We start from the raw sequence: 19782 nt of genomic DNA on the forward strand, positions 1-19782 counted from the left end.
AGCGTGCGCCAAAAGTGGGTTCTCAGCAGCCAAGTGATGTGGCGGTATTGCTCACCGTCCTCAATGTGCGGGGTGAACTTGCACTGCTGGACGCAACCCTGTTTAATTCACTAGGCGGACCCCACCTGTACAAGTCCTTTCGCCCCAATGCCACTCCACCGGGAGTTCCACCACCTCCCCACGTGCACCAGAGGGGGTCCTCCTGTACTGTGGTGGGTACGTCCCAGTTTCACTGCTGTCTTGAGGGAGTTTCTGCCTTACCTCCCGGTAAATTGGGGCTCACTTCCTTTTCCTATTGTGATGGGGGTGGATTAATGCTACCCAGACCCCCGCTGCTGCGAAAGCACAAGCCCCATGCCGCCAGGCGTATGGGGCCCTCCTGCCTTCACTCACCAGGCTCTCTTCGCGCCGCCACCAGATTCGCCGTTCCCCAGAGGGTCGGGGGGGGGGGGGCGGACGGCGATGACTCTCCCCCCGGGGCCGCGTCCGGGCTCTCCTCTCTCGCTGGCCCCGCGGCCTCCTCTCACCACCGCGGGTATGCCGATCCCAACGTTGTAAGTCTCTTCCTCCTTAAGGGATTTGCTGTTGCTCGTGGGTCCCGCTGCAATGCAGATCTCCTTCGCAGCTTGGCCTCGCCGGTTTTCTCCCCACAGCTCTGTGTCTCCCGCCGGGAGCACCGCGGGACTACCAGACGCACGGCTCTTCACTGGAGAACTCCTTCTCCACGGCACCCGGCAGCCCCCTGCAGCGCGTCCCCACACGGGGCTCTGTCTCCTCCTCAGGATCCTCAGGGGTGGGGGGGGAAATCCAGGCGCCGCGCAGCACCGCCTGCTCTCCAGCCGCTGTCTCCCCGGGCGTCTCCTCCTCCACGCCAGACACCAGCGGCTCGCCAGGTCACGTCTCCTTTCCAGAAGCCTCTGCCGCCGATGTCCACCACAGGCCGTCACGGGCTGCCCCGCTCCCACTGCTGCTCTCCACGCCCTTCTTCCAACACGCGGGGGTCCTTTCACCCCCTTTTTTGTATTTTGGGGGACCACTAGCGGGGTGGTGGGCACCTCACACCAGTCGGGGGCGGAGAGCGCCGTCAGCACGTCTACCCAGTGCTGGCGGCCATCTTGGAATCAGCATATACCATTTTGGTTTGACGGACTACACCACGACTGTTTTGTTTATCTTTTGATGGTCGAGACTACTCCCATTTTAGTTATATGGCAGAATAGGAGTTTCTCCAACACCAACATTTTCAATAAAGGTATTACAAATTGTATCCATTGTGTCATTGTCATACTTGTGATACTGTGCCTTCCCTACACCTACCAGGCCCTTTGCACGGCACTGGCTTCTCACTTCACCACTAAAATTCAGGACATCCTGTCCTCTTTCTCCCTCTAGCTCACTTGTCCCCTCTCCGACCGCCCCTTCCTCCACTTTCCTCCTCTTTCCCTGTTTTCACTTCTGACAATGTTTCTAGACAAGTCCGATCTATGAAAGCGTTGTCCCAGCAGATGCTTCCTTTCTACTCCAGAAACATCAAGGACCACATCGACACCCTTGCTCCAGCCCTGGCCGATTTATGCAATCACTCTTTTGCCACTGGAACTTCCCCTATGCCCTAAAGCACCCCTATGTACACCCCCTCCTTAAGAAGCCTTCTGTTGATTCTTCCTCTCCAGCAAACTACCACCCGATTTTTCTATCACTCCTTTCCTGGGCAAACTCCTGGAAAAGCTAGCCATCTCCCAGCTTACTCTCCATACTGAATCTGTTGGCTGTCTCCATGCCCATCAGTTTGGCTTTATAGCAGCCAAAAGCACAAAACTGCCATCCTATACACCTGTGAAGACTTGCTCTCTAATCTTGACTGTAGTCTTCATTCTGTTCTCATCCCCCTTGATCTATCCTCTGTTTTCAACATGGTCAATCACGCCATCCTGATCAATCTCCTGCATGACAACCTGGGCATCACGGATCAGGCCGTAGTCTATTTGACCTCCTTCCTCTCCGATTTACCCTCCTAGGTCCAACTGCGGTCCTTTCTCTCCACCACCTCTCTCTCCACATGTGATGTTCCCCAGGGCTCTAACCTCTCACCCTGGCTCTTCAACCTTTACTTGCCACATCTAGCCCACCTCATCTCTACATTCTCCTAACTTTCAGTGTTATGCAGATGACACTCTGCTCTCCTTCGGGCTGCCCCTGCCTCCTTCCTCTCTCGCTCATTCCTGACTGTCTATCCACGATTCAGGAATGGTGTGCTTACAACGATCACTGCCTTAATGCCATTGAGACCGAGATCCTTCTCATTGGGCCACTGCCCCTGCTTTCCCTCGTTCACTCTGGCCGCTCTCCTTGGGCTCTTGACCTGGGCCTTCCTGTGAGGCAAAAAACGTGGTGTCATCTCCGACTCCAGTTTCTCCTTCTCTCCTGACATCACAGACCACTCTAAAGTCCCACTACCAGCTGCACCTCCTCAGTTATTCCTCCTTTTACCACCCAACTTGTAATGAGGCCCAAAGTCACTCGGTACGGACCTTCTTGGGGTTTAGTTATTTTACCCGGTATCCAGTTTAAATTCGAATGAACAATTTTGAAGGCATTTTTGTATATATATATTTATTTTTTTTGGGGGGGTTTAGTAAATATAAAAAGGGGCAATAAAAAAAAGGGGGGTTGGGAGGGGAAAATGCATTCGAAATTGTGACATTCAAAAATTTCACTGTAAACCATCTTACCCTTAACAATGAGCAAAATGCAAGGGAAGTAAATCTGAAGCAAAAAGGAGGGTGTCCCATTGCAGTCAATGGCAGGAAAGAATTTCTCTTTTTCACCTTTCCCAACAGGAAAGATGAGAACAAGTGGGGCCTGAGTGTCTGGAATGCACAAACTGTTTGGTTACATCTCATTGGGGAACTTAAAGGAGGAACCACCTAGATTGTTAACACAGGTAAACTTGGGCAGATAAGGGTGATAGCCTAAAGGAAATCCCTTATCTATACTGATTCTTAGACAGCAGGGTTTACCAATTTCTAACGACAATCCCGTGTTTGAGAGATGCCTGTGTTATGGAATGAGACGGAGAGTGACACCTCATACCATTCCCGTTATACTGCAAATAAATTTAAATTCTTGAACTGTTGTCGCAAGTTGCTGTGTTCTTGAGGCCATCTGTGACACTCTCCATAAATTGTATTCCTGACACATCCATAACATGCATGAATAACCGGGCACCAAGAAGTCAATATTCGAGTAGCTTGTATCTGCAGCGGAGTAATCCTTGGGGTGAACACAGATTGTGGATCTGCGTGGTAGCACTGGGAGTCCGTCATTAGTGGTTGGAATCGCAAAATGTCAGCCACCCTTGATCAAGGCTTCTGCTTCCCTTCCCTTCAGCATTGGAAGGTGCTGGAGATCCACAAACTAACACAGCTAAAATACTTGGATCCACCTCCTAATAAAGAGCCTGAGTGAGTAAGGAAGGAGTGAGGTAGGCAACAGTGAGGAAGTGATACATCAGGTGGAGTGAGGTGGTTGCGGTTAGAATCATAGGAAGGAGCATAGCAAAAGAGTGACATAAAGAACAGGGATGAATATATGCAGAAGATCGGAGTTGGCATCTGTTGTGGCAGGACTCTCTTTTTGGGAGTACTGAAGTCGCTTTTTAGGGACCTCTAAACCTTTTGCTTTTCCCCCTTCATGCTCCTTTGTTCATCCATTGGAGATCGCGTGTTGCCGCCTGATCGTGGTGCCTCTGTTGCAATCCGTCTTCTTCGCTCCCTGGTGGTGTCCTGTTTGCCATAATAGGTTGCCCCCAGATCCCTAAAATCCACCCCAGGGTAGATTTTGGAAATCCATCTTAACAGTAGCCATTAGGTACTAATGTGTTAGTCCTGCTTGCAGCCATTTTGTTTTAGGGGTCACTCCATTGTTTAGGGAAACCACAAATCGGGCATAAAATGGCCGTTGTGCACCCTTTATAGTGGTTTGAACTGGTCCCTGGTCGTGGGCATGCAAATCAGCATTTCATGGGGGCTGTTCTGAGCGTTTCGTGGTTTCTGAAGCCAACCTGATTGGCTGGTTGTCAAAACATTTCTGTGATTGCCTGTGTGTGATTGGAGGGCAGGATTGGGCTAACCCATGAGTGTGTAGGCATAACAACCCATTTCTGTTTCCTTCTACATCCTTGGTTAGTGGGCTCCACTAAACACCCCTGCAGCACTATTTTCTCTTCGGCAGTGCAATCCAGTAACAAAGTTTGTCCTTTCTCTGCTCGTTGGGTCCTGGCTTCCTTCCACTACAATGTCCAATTGGCACATCAGAGTGTTCAGGTTGACACCTTAGGGGTTTTGCAGGCACATGGGTAGCTTCTTTTTGGATCATTAGAGGCTGGGGACATCAGATGAAGGTTCTGACACAGTTGTCCTTCTCATGGGTGATTTGGGACATTTTGAGAGATTTGAGGCGAGGCATCAGATTTGCACTAGAAGGTGCACACCATTCGTGGTCTGAATATAGACTTCTTGAATATAGCTTGTTTGCTTAGGAACTCTACACACACACACACACACACACACACACACACACACACACACACACACACACACACACACACACACACACACACACACACACACACACACACACACACACACACACACACACACACACACACACACACACACACACACACACACACACACACACACACACACACACACACACACACACACACACACACACACACACACACACACACACACACACACACACACACACACACACACACACACACACACACACACACACACACACACACACACACACACACACACACTTTTCCATTTCTATGACTGAAGGGAACAAAAGTGTAATGTTCTCGTGTCATCTCATTTATAAACCTGCTTTGTTTCAATGTTTCAACTATTGCCTTTTTTATTTAAATGTAACTCCAACCTTTTTTTTACTTTTTTTTTTTTAGTCTTTTCTCAAGATCTAAAGAAATCCTCTCAAGAACTCTATGGACTGATCTGCTATGGGGAGCTTCGAAAGAAGATTGGGGGCTGTAAGTCTTGTCAATTTGCTCTGTCCCATTCATGTTTTACAGTTATTAAACTTGGATGCTGTGTTTTTTTTGATGCAAGTCCTTGTCTTTTGTGCCATGAGGAATTAAATTCTATGTATTTTCAGGTCTTTAACTGCTTTGAGCAGTCTGGTTCAGGGGGGGGGGCGTGGCCAGCACGCATGCCGTGAGGACAGGCATCCACAGAGCTCCGTTCGTGATCCTAAGTTAAATGAATAACTATCGCTGATTCTAAGCCTGCAACGCGAGGCAAAAACAGAATATTGCAGGGGAACCGATTCCCGGCACTCGACAGCAATCCTGGGCAGAATCGGAGAACAGAAGCTAGAGAACGAGAAGCCCGAAGCCGAGCCCCTAGGAATCCAAGATGGCGGCGCCCAACGCGGAGCGGAACTAAATCAACCTCGGCCCTCCGGGCCATCCTACGGATTAGCGCAGCTCGGGGCGCCGCTGCGGACGAGCCAGCCGCCTGCTCCACCGACCGCATCCCGGCCCAGGCGGGCGGATGCTAGCGAGTGGAAAACCACAGCTGGGGACCGCGGCGGCCTGAGGAGAGACTGGTGCACGGGCGCGGCCTGGAAGGAGATCAGTCCGCTGGGGACGGAGGAACAGGAGAAGAGGAGCTGGGCCCACGGCGCTGACCCGACTGCAGGCGGGTGAGACCGGGTAGGTGAACGGCCGAGCGGAATCACGGGGGGCACAACAAAAGGCGGCGAGCCCCCATATATAACGCGGAGCACATCCCTCCTCCACGGGTCCACTCAAACTCGCCTCACACGACCTCCCAGCACCTGGGAGTGCAAGGAAGACCTGCCTTATCTTGCCCCCTGGGCGGTGGGGAGGCGCCCGGGCCGCACAACAACAAAGGCACAGGAGCGGCCTGGGGACCCCCTGATGGACTGCACTGAAAGAGGCTGAAGACCGTCAGCCCACCTGAAGCCCGGTGCCCCCCCAAACACACATTGGTCGCTACGGCAGCAACAGGACAACCAAGGGGCAACTGTTAATGCATGACAAACGATCATAGCGATACCCTTCACTGGAACAAGCCTCAAGTAAACACAAGGCACCAGTAGTTGGGGCACTGCGAGAGACTGGGCCCGCCCAACACCAACTCGAAGACCAGCTTGAAACACACCCTATCAGCACAATTCAACGGGCAAGAAAGTGAGGCAGAGAAGCCCGTATTACAACCTAAGAAGCTGGTCACTGGCCAGAAAGGGAACCCGGCCCAGGGACCCCACCGAGCAACACCAGATCTACAGCACTAACTAATGGCAGTAAATAAGGGCCACGAAACCTGTGGATCAAGACCTGGAACAGGCCACCGAAGGGCCCCGGGGAGAGAGATGTCACCCCCCCAAGGGAAAACTGAAACTGGTCACGATGGACTCTTTCACGACGGCCAAACCCCAGAGACCACCACAACAGGCCCAGGAAACCTCGGGGGAACCCCCACAACAGGAAGAGGATCTTAAACACGCGCAGGTCTTACAGGCAATATCGGCCCTCCGCACATCGGTGGAGGGGAAGATAGAGGAGGTGAAATCGGATATACAACTTATGCGCCAGGATGCTCGCAAGCTCACTGAAAGGGTCACAACGGCAGAAAATGCACTACAGGAAACTGTGGAGGGTACCCAGGAATTGAAAACAAAAGTACAAGAACTTGAGCAAAAGGTGGCGAGGCTGGAGGCGCGCTCAGAAGATCCCGAGGGCCAAGCCCGCCGAAATAATAATCGCATATTAGGAGTTCCTGAGGACTTGGAGGGCCCAGACCTGACCAAGTTCATAGAGACACTGCTACTACAAGAGATAGGCCCAGGGAATCTTTCCCAGGGGTTCTCTGTGGAGAGAGCCCACAGATCCTTTCAGAAATGCCCACCGCCAGGCTCACATCCACGGCCAGTTATAGCCAAAATCCTGAATTTCCGTGATCGTGAAACCATACTGCGATATTCGAGAGAAGGAGGAGAAATCAAACGGAAGGACTCGACAATAGTCATATATCCGGACTATACACCCACTGTGCAACGATCAAGGAACTCCTTCATTCCAATAAAAGCACAATTACGGAAACTCAACATAAAATACATGCTGCTATACCCGTCCCGCCTCAAGGTCATACACAAAGGCAGAACGATATTCCTGGAGAGTCCTGCCACAGCAAATTTGTGGCTGGAACATAACAACCTGGCTGATGGCAAAGATGACACACCGAGAACAGAAATGGGATGACGACCTACCCGCCGTAACAAGAAAAATAGGGAGACCACCCCAAGCGAGGCCACCAAAGCTGACAATGAAACTACAGAGTTTCCAAGATGAGAATTCTACAGAGACGAAAGCTGGATCGGACGAGAGCTCGAAGGATCACACGAGCACGAAGAAGCAACCCACCCCTACGGAAACAGTGTGGGCAATCTACCTACACGCATCCTGATCCGGAAGGCTAGAAGTGGCCTGGAAGGCTTGGGAACCCCTGAGCGTTGCAAGTTGGAAGCAACTGCTGGGGGCAGTTTTTAAAGTTGCACTGTTTGTAGTTTCCATTCAAAAGAATGGGCGTTACTACTGTTGGTAAGTCTCCGAAAGAGGAAAGGGGGAGAGTAGGGGACGAGCTGAGGGAGGGGGTAACCCACACCCCGACCCATACGGGGAACGAATCATCAACACCAGTACCAGGCTCATGGACACAAAGAGGGGGAGAACAGAACGACCACCATACCCGCTTTAAACCACCATGACCTCAACGGCAATTAAAATCTTGACATGGAATGTGCGAGGTCTGGGGACATATATCCGCAGAAACAGAATCAAGACTTACTTGCATAGAAAAGGGGTGATGATAGCGCTATTACAGGAGACCCACTGCACGGCAGACTCACTGGCCAAACTCCAAACACACTGGGGAGGGCAGGGATTTGGCACAACATACTCCAAATATGCCAGAGGAGTGTACACCTGGATACACCCACAGCTCCCCTTTCGCCTGACTAAATCTGAAGTAGACCCGGAGGGAAGGTTTGTAATGATAAGGGGGCACATAGAGCAGACAGAAATATGCATAATGAATTCCTATTTCCCTAACAACAATATACCGGCCCACCTGGACTCTCTATATCCCAACATTGTGCAACATAGAGATAACCTGCGCAAATGGGGGGCGACCTTAACTGTGTATGTGATCCGGCACTAGACCGATCCATTCCCCACCCGAAGGGCCCATCAGCAGCGACAATGGCACTGACCGCAATGATAGATAGGTTGGACCTGGCAGACGCATGGCGGGAAGCACATCCCAACACTAAGAGGATATTCATACTACTCGTCCCCACATAAGCTATACACGAGATTGGACCACATCCTCATAGGCAGGGAACATTTGCCCCAATTGGAAGGAGCGCAATATTTGGGAAGAACCATATCTGATCAGTCCCCACTTTTGGTAATGTGGAACCACAATGGCCCTAGACCCCCGATTCCCATGTGGAAAATGCCGGCGGAAGCTCTCAAAGTCTCAGATTTTAGGGAGGAATTACAAGACTCCATAGACAGCTACATAGAAATTAATGTGTCAAGCGTAGAGCATAGCAGCACGGTGTGGGATGCCCTGAAAACAGTGATAAGGGGGGAAATCATTGCGAAGGCAGGAGGAATCGAGACAGCTCAGGAGGGACCTAGATCAGCTGGAGAAGGAGATAGAAAAATTAGAAGCAGCGCCCACAGGGGCTCGTGATAGGGAAATGGAACTTCGGAAACTCAGGGAGGAAAATGATATGGTGTGGAATAGACTAGAAAAGCTCGACTACACGGCCAAAACGAATAGAACACACACTGAGGCGGACAGACCGGGCAGGCTGTTGGCATGGTTATGCCGAAGGGAACACCCCAGGCACCCTACCACCTCACTGCGAGATGAGGATGGGAACATACATCACATGCAGCAGAACATAAACGACACCTTTAAACGCTTCTATGCACAACTCTATTCACATGAGGAACGAGTCCCTCCAGGACAGATCACTGACACCCTGGATGAGATGGGGCTCCATAAGATGTCCCACGAACAAGCTATGACACTAGACACTGCAATCACACCCGAAGACATAACAGAGGCCATCAGGTCCCTGGCCACAAGCAAGGCGCCTGGAACGGACGGTCTGCCCTCAGTTTTACAAAACATATGAGCCATCCCTTACACCTCTGCTACATAAAGTATACCAAGAGGCATACGAGAGGGGAGTACTGCCCGAAAGCATGAGGGAAACACTGGTGGTCCCGATCCTGAAGCCAAACAAGCCGGCAGATCTATGTGATTCCTACCGCCCATTGGCAATGTTAAACTATGATACGAAAATCTTAACCACAATACTAGCCAAGCGACTGTCCAGAATAATAGGGGACATAATACACACAGACCAGAACGGCTTCAGACCAGGCCGAAATACATCAATGAATCTGTGCAGGCTACAACACATCATAGCGCAAACTAATGAAGGACGGGAGCTCATACGCACTAATGTCTCTAGATGCCATAAAGGCGTTCGACTCCATCTATTGGGAGTGGCTCGAGGCCGTGCTCAAGGGATTCAGCTTTGGACCCGGGTTTATTAGATGGGTCCAGATACTATACACCAGACCAAGAGCTAGAGTAAAGTCTGGGAAATATGTATCAGAAGCTTGGGACATACAAAGAGGGACCAGACAAGGCTGCCCGTTATCCCTAATGCTGTACATACTGGGGCTGGAACCTATAGCAATCTATTTTAGAAAACAGTTCTTTGACGCTGGTATAAGGCTAGGAGGGGTAGACCACATCATCTTGCTTTACGCAAATGACGTCCTCATATATGTTAGAGATCCACAACTAAACATGCCCACCATGCTAGAAGTCTTGGATAACTACTCCAAAGTATCCGGTATCCAATTCAGCAAGTCAAAATCCTGCATGTTCCCCCTGGCGGCCCTGAAACGTGCAGACATGGGGGCACTTCCGATGGTAGGGATTAAATGGCAAACCACCACATTCAGATACCTAGGCATCCAGATAATGCACACCCCCACACTAATGCATGAACACAACACAAAGGCAGCACTCCCGGCCCTGCGCAGGTCCATGAGCTTTTGGTCACGACTCCCCCTGTCAATGATGGGGAGGGCCTCAATAGTTAAAATGATTGTATTACCGCGATTCCTATATGGGTTCCAAAACGTACACTATTATATCAAAAAACACTTTTTCCGACTGCTGGAGTCACTAATAAAGGAGTTCATATGGGGAGAAAACAGGCACAAAATAGCGCTGTCAACGCTAACCCTGCCATACGCACAGGGCGGCATTCAGCTTCCTAATTTAGAAAAATATTACTTAGCAGCCCAACTTAGCTTTGTATCCAAATGGTTTTCTGACGAACCTACCGATGAAAATCCCCTGCTACAGACCATGAGTCTCCCGCTCCACCTGAAAGAACTGGTCTGGGTACCCTCCAAGCTGCTGGGAAGAACACCCCACATAGTTACCCTGGGGAGGGACATATGGCGCAGAGCGAGAACACTCACCCAAATGCAGAAGGCTTACGCACCAGAAATCCCACTGCTTGCAGATCTATACACAACGAACGGCTACCGACCTGAACCAAATCAGATCATGGGAAAGGGAGGGGGTGTACACCTGGGGAGACCTATACGAGGAAGACACCTTCAGAGAATTTGCCACACTAGAGGACAAAGAAGGCATTCCCCCGGGACAGTTCCTCTGGTACCAGAAGGTCCGTGCCATGGCACGAAGCAAATGGGAAACCTGGCCGGAAGAACTGGACACTGAACCACTATTGACCTTGCTATACAACATGGGAGAGGGATGCAGACCAATATCCCAAATATACAGTCACTTGAGTGATATACCTAACCCCCGAAGCACGGAGATGAAAAGCAAATGGGAAATAGATATAGGCAGAGAATTGACAGAGGGGGAGTGGAACAGAGCGCTCATATTTCCCAAAGAGGTGTCAAGAAACCACCGATTTCGGCAAATACAGTTGAATGTACTGCATCGAACTTACTTAACCGCGAAACGGATAGCCAAATTTAGCAGACAAACGCAGTCAAACTGTACCTGGTGCACGAGGGAAGAAGCAGATCTAATCCATATGATGTGGGTATGCCCCAAAACGAAGACACTGTGGGAAAAAGTGAAAAAGACATGCGAGAAAACAGGCATGACCAAATACAAATGGTCGCCCGAGGAGTGTTTGTGTGCTTTAACTTGGCTAATCTGGGATAGGTTCCCAACAGTCAGACTTATGGACATAGCGTGCATATTGGCCAAACGAACTATAGCCATGTCCTGGAAAAAAACAGCTGGACCACAATATAAAGCATGGCAAGGAAAGGCAGAACGATGGTTGCTGGCCGAGACTAAGGCCTGGGAGGAAAGTGTTGCCAGATCTACAGACGAGTCAAGCAGAGCCCTCGAGGCATGGAGAGAACTCCCTAGGAACATGCTTCTCCCCACTGAGGACGAACCACCCTGAGCCAATGCCCAGAAACGAACATACCTGCAAGTCAGGCAAGGAAACCCAATGGGACCCAAAAGAGACACTGAGCCCTGGGGAAGCATCCCCCCACACCCCAAGAGCAACCTGATGGACCTTTTCCATTCTCCCCTCCCCCCTGGTACGAGGGACGCTGAAACATGCGAAAAGATCAAGGAGACAGTTGTTGTTTGTTAAAGTTAAAAGTAAAATGTATTGCATTTGAGCATGACTAAGGCACAATGTGGAAGATATGTAACCGCTATTATTAAAAATGCCAATAAACAAATTTTAAAATAAATTGAGCAGTCTGTTTCAAACGTCCACCTTCAGCAATAGCCATTGTTACTACTTGATCAGTGAGGCAGTAATTGATACCAAGGCCATCAGTGAGGGGAAGTCTTCCACAACTTGATCGCTAACAAGGTCAACTGCCCAATCAGCAGGAGCCTCACCTTTGATGCGGAAAGCTTCTTCAAGTAGAGAACCATCCACTAGTAAAAGCCAGACTACGGGGAGGATCCCGCTGAGTCTCCTTCAATAAAGTGAACATCATACATGGTCAAACACCTGTCAAAAACAGTCATTCATCGGCTGCTACCTCAATGACCTATAAACCCCACCAGAATAAAACCGGCATCTCTTCAATGGTAGGCCGTCTCTATCGACTGCTTTACTGTCCATTTCCCTTATTGCATTAGTTGCTCATGCTAGGACACACGTGTTGCCTAAAGATTATATGCAAATGGTTCAAATCATGGATGGTTGTGGACTACATCGCAGATTCCCTCTTGGAGTTGTCTCTGGACCACTGTACCAAATAAGATTAATCTGAGGAGGAGCCAGAGCTTGTTGTGCCACCTGAATTTATGGGTTTGTTAGCGTGAATTGTGGCTCAGGCACGCACCTCAGATGGTTACAAAAATAACTCTCCATGCAAAGTTCAAGCTAGTGCTATACACGCTGTAGATCTGGTTGAAGAATCCTCTTCTGAGGAGAGATTGGTTCATCTTACTCATTCCCTGTTTCTTTTAGGCTTGAATGCATGAGAGTGGTCCGGTATTGTACTTCGTCAAAACAGCCTGCCACTTGCAAGAATGGAAAGGCCATCAAGATACTTATAAGGAGGACAATCTAAGATAAAGGATCCTCTCACCTCTTAAAGATCCCTTCCCAATGTAGGATCCCTTCCTCCCTGAAGAGAAAGGTAGAGTTTGTACAAGGAAGGAGATGAATGCGCAGAGAAGGTTGGATAAACAAGAAGAGACTCCTCCCAACATTACCCCAGATAAGATTGCCTACTTCTGCCACCCTATTTAGAAAGAGTAGTCTTTTTCAACCTGCACCGGCTTTACCAGAAGTATTCTGTTTTATGAAAGCAGGTACATTCGGCGTACTATTCACCTCTTTTCTTACTAGAGGAGATGTGGGATGCAGGCAAGCATCTTCAAAATATTCTCATTTTTTTTCTCCTTACCATCTGTACTGACATTTGCAAAATCCAGAGTTCTGCACTTCATGCTTAAGAGTTATAACAAAGAGATCAAGCAGACCAATGTAAATGAATTGTAATTAGCTATTATTTCATTCAGAACTCAAATTGACTCTACCTTAATTTATGAATGTCAAAGGTACTGGAGAGATTCAACTGACTCTGGTATCAGAAGTCAGTAATATATACGTGAACCATTTTGTTTGGTTCACTTTATACTTAAGAGGTCATCCCAAATTGGTTTCTGTAGTTACAGTGGCAGTTTGAGGCGCAACCCTTGCCATTCTACCAGAGTGCAAGAGCAGAAAGGGAAATGCTTTAGGGGACTTTACTTTCCACTGTATCCTTTGTTTTAGTTGCCAATGCTTGTGTAATAATGTCACAGTATGACTAATATGGTTCAAGATGGCAGCTTATCTTCAATACCAACCTGACGATAGGAAGTGAGAAAAATTCTTTTGGAATCATCCAAATGCTGCAATTCATGCCACTGATGCTGCCATGGCCATAGTACACCAGCTTCCAGCAGCCCATGAACTGGGCACTCCTGCATAAGGAAGGCTTACATGAAAGTTGCCCACATTGTGCTGGAGGTTTCTGCCACGTATTTGTTTATGGAAAATGATGGTGCCTATAATGGTGCCAAACTCTTTGGCAAGGAAGTTCAAGATACTTGGGTCCCCAAATATACACAATGTTCTTCATTCATACTAGGCCTCCCTTTCGCCGCTCAGGATTGCATGAATCATATTTAAATCCATGGCAGTAAAACCCACTATCTTTCTCATATTCTAGATATCAAATCAACTTTGCTGGGAAAATTGCAAAAGAAAAGGTGTCCTATCAACCTAATTGGAACCCCCAGCATATCTGCAGATGTTTTTGTGATTTTGGACAGATAGTTGGAAATGAGGTCTTTTTCAACCTTACTCCCTACTTTAACTCTCTTGTTTTCGTGGCACTGGTCAATCCTTATGGCTGCCAGTTCAGTGTAACTTCTGTGGCCTATTTAAATCCTTTTCAATTAAAACATACTACCTTTCTTATGGAGTTTAATGCAAGGAAACATGGTTTCCCCTTTTATTTTAGTTTATTTAGTTAAACTTTCCACTGCAACACTGGCAGGGTAGTGGCAGTGGTACCTATTTGAACCATTTCATATTATTTATTTGAAATATTTATTTATTGTGTTCTGCGAAAACATGTCAAGGGCATTACATTGTACCATAATGCTGTAAAATAACTAACACCAGATCAACAAGGATGGGTTTTGACATTTTCCAGATAGAGCCGTCCCCCACCTCGACAAGAAAATAAAAAGATGGTGGGGAGTGAAAAAAATCAACGACAGGAAAGAGAAACAATAAAGAAGGCCCCCCCTTGCCCCTCCATACCCACTCCTCTCCAGCCCTCCAAACTCTGCACCCGGTCTTAACTACTAGGGTTGTTTGTTGTCTTGTAAGAGATGAGATCTTGCGTCCTCTACCGTGAAGATGTGAACCGTGCGAAAGGCCATCGAAGAGTGTGGAGAACAGGATGTGATGGGAATGAGCCGAGTTGGTGATAGCGACAGGCCGTTTCTGGGCTAGTGTGGGTGTGATTCCAAGTTACAAAGCTCTGATTGGCCTTATGTCATGTCTAGTGGCACTGAATGGGGTGGGCAAGCTAATCTGAGTCAATTTGTGTTTCTCTGAAAAATTGCAGGAAGGGGAACCTCTTCATCAAGTGCGATTCCGTTAAAAGTGCCGTTAAGGTCTCCATTTTGTAAATTTCTTTCGATTTGCGCAACCAATCTGTTTTGGTAGGGAGAGAGTTGGCTTTCCGTTTTATCGTGATGCAGACACACGCTGCTAGTCGCAAGTTTCTAGGCATGTGTGGGAGGAGCAGGTATCTCGCCTCAATTCGTTCGACTTCAAGGAGTACTAGGGGGTTGTTATGTCCCTGTGGATTCCCTCGATCTGGTAGATCCACCCCAAGATTTCCATCCATAACAGCTGTATGCAGGGGCAACCCCACCACTGATGCCAGTATGTGCACACCCGCGCGCACCCCCTCCAACAATAGGGGGAAATACCCTCAGACATTTTGGCCAGACGTTGGGCGTTAAGTGCCACTGAGTAAGGATTCTGCAATTGTGCATTTTGTATTCGCACAGCAATGGAGGACCTCCATACCGCTCTGTATATGGCTTCCCAGCCCTCCTGGTTATCCCAGCCCAACTCCTTGCCCCATTTTACTTTCGTGTTTGGGGGTGGGAGGTGACCCCTGTCTATGAGAGCCCTATACATGCTAGTTATGAGTCCCTTGGTGCCTAAATGCGTGTTCAAAATGTTCTCGAAGGGGCTGAGGGGGCGTTGTAACTGGCCGTTCCATTTCAGGTCCGTAAGGACCCCTTTCAACTGTAAATCTAGAAGGGGTTTGATGCTCAGGCCTTGCAGGGCGTTTCAAGTTCCTCCTTGGACAGGAAGATTCTGTCTTGCCACATTTGGCCAGCCCTGAGCAGGCCTTGCTCGTACTCTGGCTGAAAGCGGAGAGGTTCTGAAATGGAATCTCTAATTGGGGTGGTGGGGGGGGGGCAGGTGAGGGGTGATGGCCAGGTTGCGACTCCTACCATGCTAGGGTTTTTTCTATTCCATATGGCCCACAATGCCTCTAAAACTGTGTGTTCACATGCTCTATGTGGGATCGCGTTAGGGGCGGGGGGCCCACAACCATTCACCCATGGTAACTGGAGCGTAGAGGCCATTTTCCTGGTTGACTCAATGCTTACTTCTGGACTCCCAGATGTGGTTTACAAGAATGCGCAGCTGTGTTGCTGCATAGTATACGTGAAGGTCTGGGTAAGCTAAGCCACCCTTCTCTTTTGGGAGGATTAGTGTGTTGTACGCAATTCGTGGTTTCTTCCCTTCCCACAGGAATGCCAACAGGGTTCTTTTGGCTGTGTTTAAGAATGCATCCGGGAGGGTGATAGGGATTGAAACAGGAAAAGGAGCTGTGGCAGGATGTACATAACCATTTCATATTTTAATCGTGTTTTACCACATTGGTGGTCCAATATGGGTAAACCTTGTGTTACAAACCCCTGCCTTTTTGTTTTTCTGTCCTTTTGTATGACTGTTTCTCCTGGCCAAGGTCGGAAAAGGGCTAAACATGGTTATACTTCCTCATGTGCTTTATCAGGGCAATTTTTATACATAACCCACATACATGTACATTTTTTTTAAAACTCACACCTGTAAACTTTCAGGTTAAAAAGCATAGTCTAGGTAAACTAGTTTATAAAAAAGCAGTGGTCGATTAAGGTACTAATCCACACCTACTACTAACATGATTGCGCTACCTGGCATTTGGAATCACACAAATGTGCAGAGTGGTGGTGGGGGGGTGCGGCGGGGAGGGAACCCTAGACATAATAGAACATTGCATTCACATAGTCATCAGAACCAAAGGTGCCACACCAACAATGCTCCCAATATTTCTAATCCCTCCAGCACACAGTAACGTGGGAGGTACACATGCACACTATACATTCAATATGTATGGACCGAGAGGGAGAAAAGCAGAATAACAGCTATACCTAGTGCAGTGAAAGGCAGAAACTTGAGCTTAAATCCTTCCTCTCTGACAATCCCTCTAATCTCTACACAACCAGCCTACCCACGGTGGCAGGAACTCTCTTGAACTTGTCTTTCTTTCTATTTCACTATCCTCCCCTGATCTCTCCATTGACCCCTCTCCCTCTCATCACATTTTTCACTTTTAACATCTTGGTCCCTCCACATCATCTCTCCTCTTTGATGACTAAGAGGAAAGTCAGACAGGACTTTCTTGACCCTTACCTTGATGATGTGAGAACCCCTCGCCCATCTCTTTCCTCTATTCATACTTCTTCCATTGACCATACTTTTTTGACTTTTACTATGCTTTTATGATTCCAAATGAACCAAAACTATCCTGCTCGAACATTACCACCTTCCCATCCCATCCTCTGCCTTGGATCACCTTTGAAATGCTGGCACAAATTACAGACACCTACTCTACTTGTACTGTCAAAAATGCTGCCTTAACCTGTGCACTGGACTCTGCCACATTCTCCTACTTCACAAACCTAATCTCCTTTCGCTGTCACCCCCACTAACTTTCATCTACCTGCCAATCTTTGCTCACATGTCATGTTATGTTAAAGGTTCTCATACCGCGCATTGTTGTCACCTGCATGGTTTCTTTGCGCTGTGGCAGAGCTTTAAAGCAAGTGGCAGGGGGGTAAGTTAGTAGGACTGAGTGGGAGAAAAGAGCAAGAGAGCAGTGATGTGCTCTTGGCAGCTTCATTTGAGTTGGCACCGTTCACTGTGCGTAGGTGTTTTTTCATTTATTTTTTTTTCTTTCCGGTTGGTAGCTCCCATGTGCTGTTGGACGAGGCAATGTGTGTTTTGTTTTGTTGTGGTGTAGTGAATTGTGTGTAGATTGTTGTGCTGTAGAGGTATGGTCGTGTTTAGTTCAGAGCTTGAGAGGTGTATGCAGAAGGGTGACTTTTTTTTTTTTGAAAACTCTTTTTATTGAATTTTACAACTAAATACACCAACACCAAAACAAGGAAACCCACCCTTCCCCTCCCTCCCTCCCTCCCCCAAAGTGACGAGCATTCAAAGTCAACCTCATCTTTCTTCGAACAGTTTCTCCCCCTATTGTAGCTCCAGTAGCCTCAAACGCTGCGGACACCACATAACCCTATAATCTCCCTTAAGAAAAGTCATTATCTCCCCCCAGTCCGCTGCGAATCTCTGCAATTTATTTTCCATGGCATACGTTGCCCACTCCAAGGCTGCAATATCCCACACCTTCCTTAACCAGTCCTGTTCCATTGGTACTTCGGGGCTCTTCCATCTCGAAGCTATTACCAACATCGCCGCCAACGTCAGGACCACTCTCGCTTTCTCTCTACCTCCATCTCTCCCCACGTCATGCGCCGCACGAATGCCCAAAAGGGTCTGTATTGGAGTGCATGTGACCCCCTGGCCGAAGGCCTGTTCCAGTGCCTTTTGCACTTCTCCCCAGAACGGTACGATCCTAGGGCATTCCCACCAGATGTGCTCCACCGTGCCTATTAACCCACATCCTCTCCAACAACTGCTCGACCGTGAAGGAAACATCCTGTGTAGGTGGGTCGGGGTGTAGTGCCACCCAAATAGAAGCTTATACCATGATTCTTGGAGTTGAGATGCTCTCGCCAATTTGGGTATCTTCCTCCAAAGGCTTTCCCACTCAGCTCCACTGATTTCTCTCCCCAGCCTCTTTTCCCATTTCTGCATATAGGCCCATTGAGGGTTCCCATTTGAGATATGCAAGATCTTGTAAATATTGGAAATGAGACCTTTCGATCCGTCATTGGTTAGTAGGAATCTCTCAAACTTAGTTGGTTCCCTAGTTGCAGCCTGTCGGACTCTCGGGTGAAGAACCCAATGCCTTATCTGAGCATACCTCAGTCTTTCCCTTTCTTGTACTGCAAATAATCGCTTGCATTCCTCGAAAGATAGAATTTCTCCCTCCCGAAACATGTCACATAACTTCCTACATCCTCCCTCCTGCCACCTCTCAAATGCCCTTTTCTCCATGCCCGGGGTGAAGTTGCCGTTGCCAAAAATTGGGGTAAATGGGGAAGGGTATGACGTAACACCCTTGACTGCCACCAAGTTATCCCATATGTCTGCCATTAGTTTAGTAATAGTGCTCTCGTATAAATGTTTTGGCCTATGTTCATTGGGTAGCCAAAGCACCTCCACGAGACTACGGTGTGCCACCGCCCTGTCCATCTTCACCCATAGCTTATCCCGCTGACTCTCCTCCTCCTTCAGCCACTCTCTAATAACGCGTAGCTGCGTTGCCTCATAATACCGCCTAAAATTTGGTAGAGCCAGACCACCATCCCTCCTGGGCGTCATCAACAGAGTACCACTCACCCTTGGTCTCTTCCCTTCCCACACAAAATCTTTGGTCAAAGTCCCCAGCTCCCTGAAAAAGTGTGGGGGGACTGGCTGGGGGATCGCCTGAAATAAATACAGCAGACGTGGGAGTGTGACCATCTTTACCGCTGCAATCCGTCCCAACCATGATACTCTAAGGCTTCTCCATCTCTGGTATTCCTTCTTAATTGCCTGGAGGAGCGGGGGAAAGTTCGCAGTATACCACCCACTCAAAGTTGCCGTGATTCTTACCCCTAGGTATCGGATTCCTCGCTGACTCCATAGCAGGCGAGAGCAGCCCCGCATTGAGTCTCGCTCGTGCCCCCTAAGCGTCAAATTTAAAATTTCTGATTTGTTGGCATTAACCTTGAGGCCCGAGGCCTCACCAAATTTATCCAAAAGGGATAGGCCGACTTGAATCGATTCTCTTGGTGACGTCAGCATCAAGAGCATGTCGTCGGCAAAAGCTGCGACTTTCTGTTGTTCCCCCCCGAACGGAATACCCCTTATGTCCGGGTTCTCCCTGATCGCTTGCAACAGTGGTTCGAGGTAAATCGCGTATAGGATAGGGGACAATGGGCAACCCTGTTTAGTCCCCCTGTGGAGATCCACCCTCCTAGTGGCCGTTCCATTCACCATTATTCTAATTGACTGGGTTCGATAATTTGCCTGAACCATCGTAAGAAATTCCCCTCTAATGCCCATTTTTTCCATTACTCG

The 19782-nt window shown here is 48.5% G+C and overlaps 1 protein-coding gene across 2 annotated transcripts in view; it reads left to right on the forward strand.

The window, feature by feature from the left end:
* CRAMP1 (cramped chromatin regulator homolog 1) overlaps positions 1 to 19782 on the forward strand; it is a 1760184-nt gene that overhangs the window by 332334 nt on the left and 1408068 nt on the right. For both annotated transcript variants that reach the window (XM_069646975.1, XM_069646973.1), the window contains exon 5: positions 4976 to 5059. In XM_069646975.1, coding sequence (XP_069503076.1) covers positions 4976 to 5059 — 84 coding nt within the window. The remainder of the gene's footprint in view (positions 1 to 4975; positions 5060 to 19782) is intronic.

The sequence above is a fragment of the Ambystoma mexicanum genome, chromosome 2q (assembly GCF_040938575.1).
Source record: "Ambystoma mexicanum isolate Mex_15411 chromosome 2q, UKY_AmexF1_1, whole genome shotgun sequence".
Taxonomy (NCBI): Eukaryota; Metazoa; Chordata; class Amphibia; order Caudata; family Ambystomatidae; genus Ambystoma; species Ambystoma mexicanum.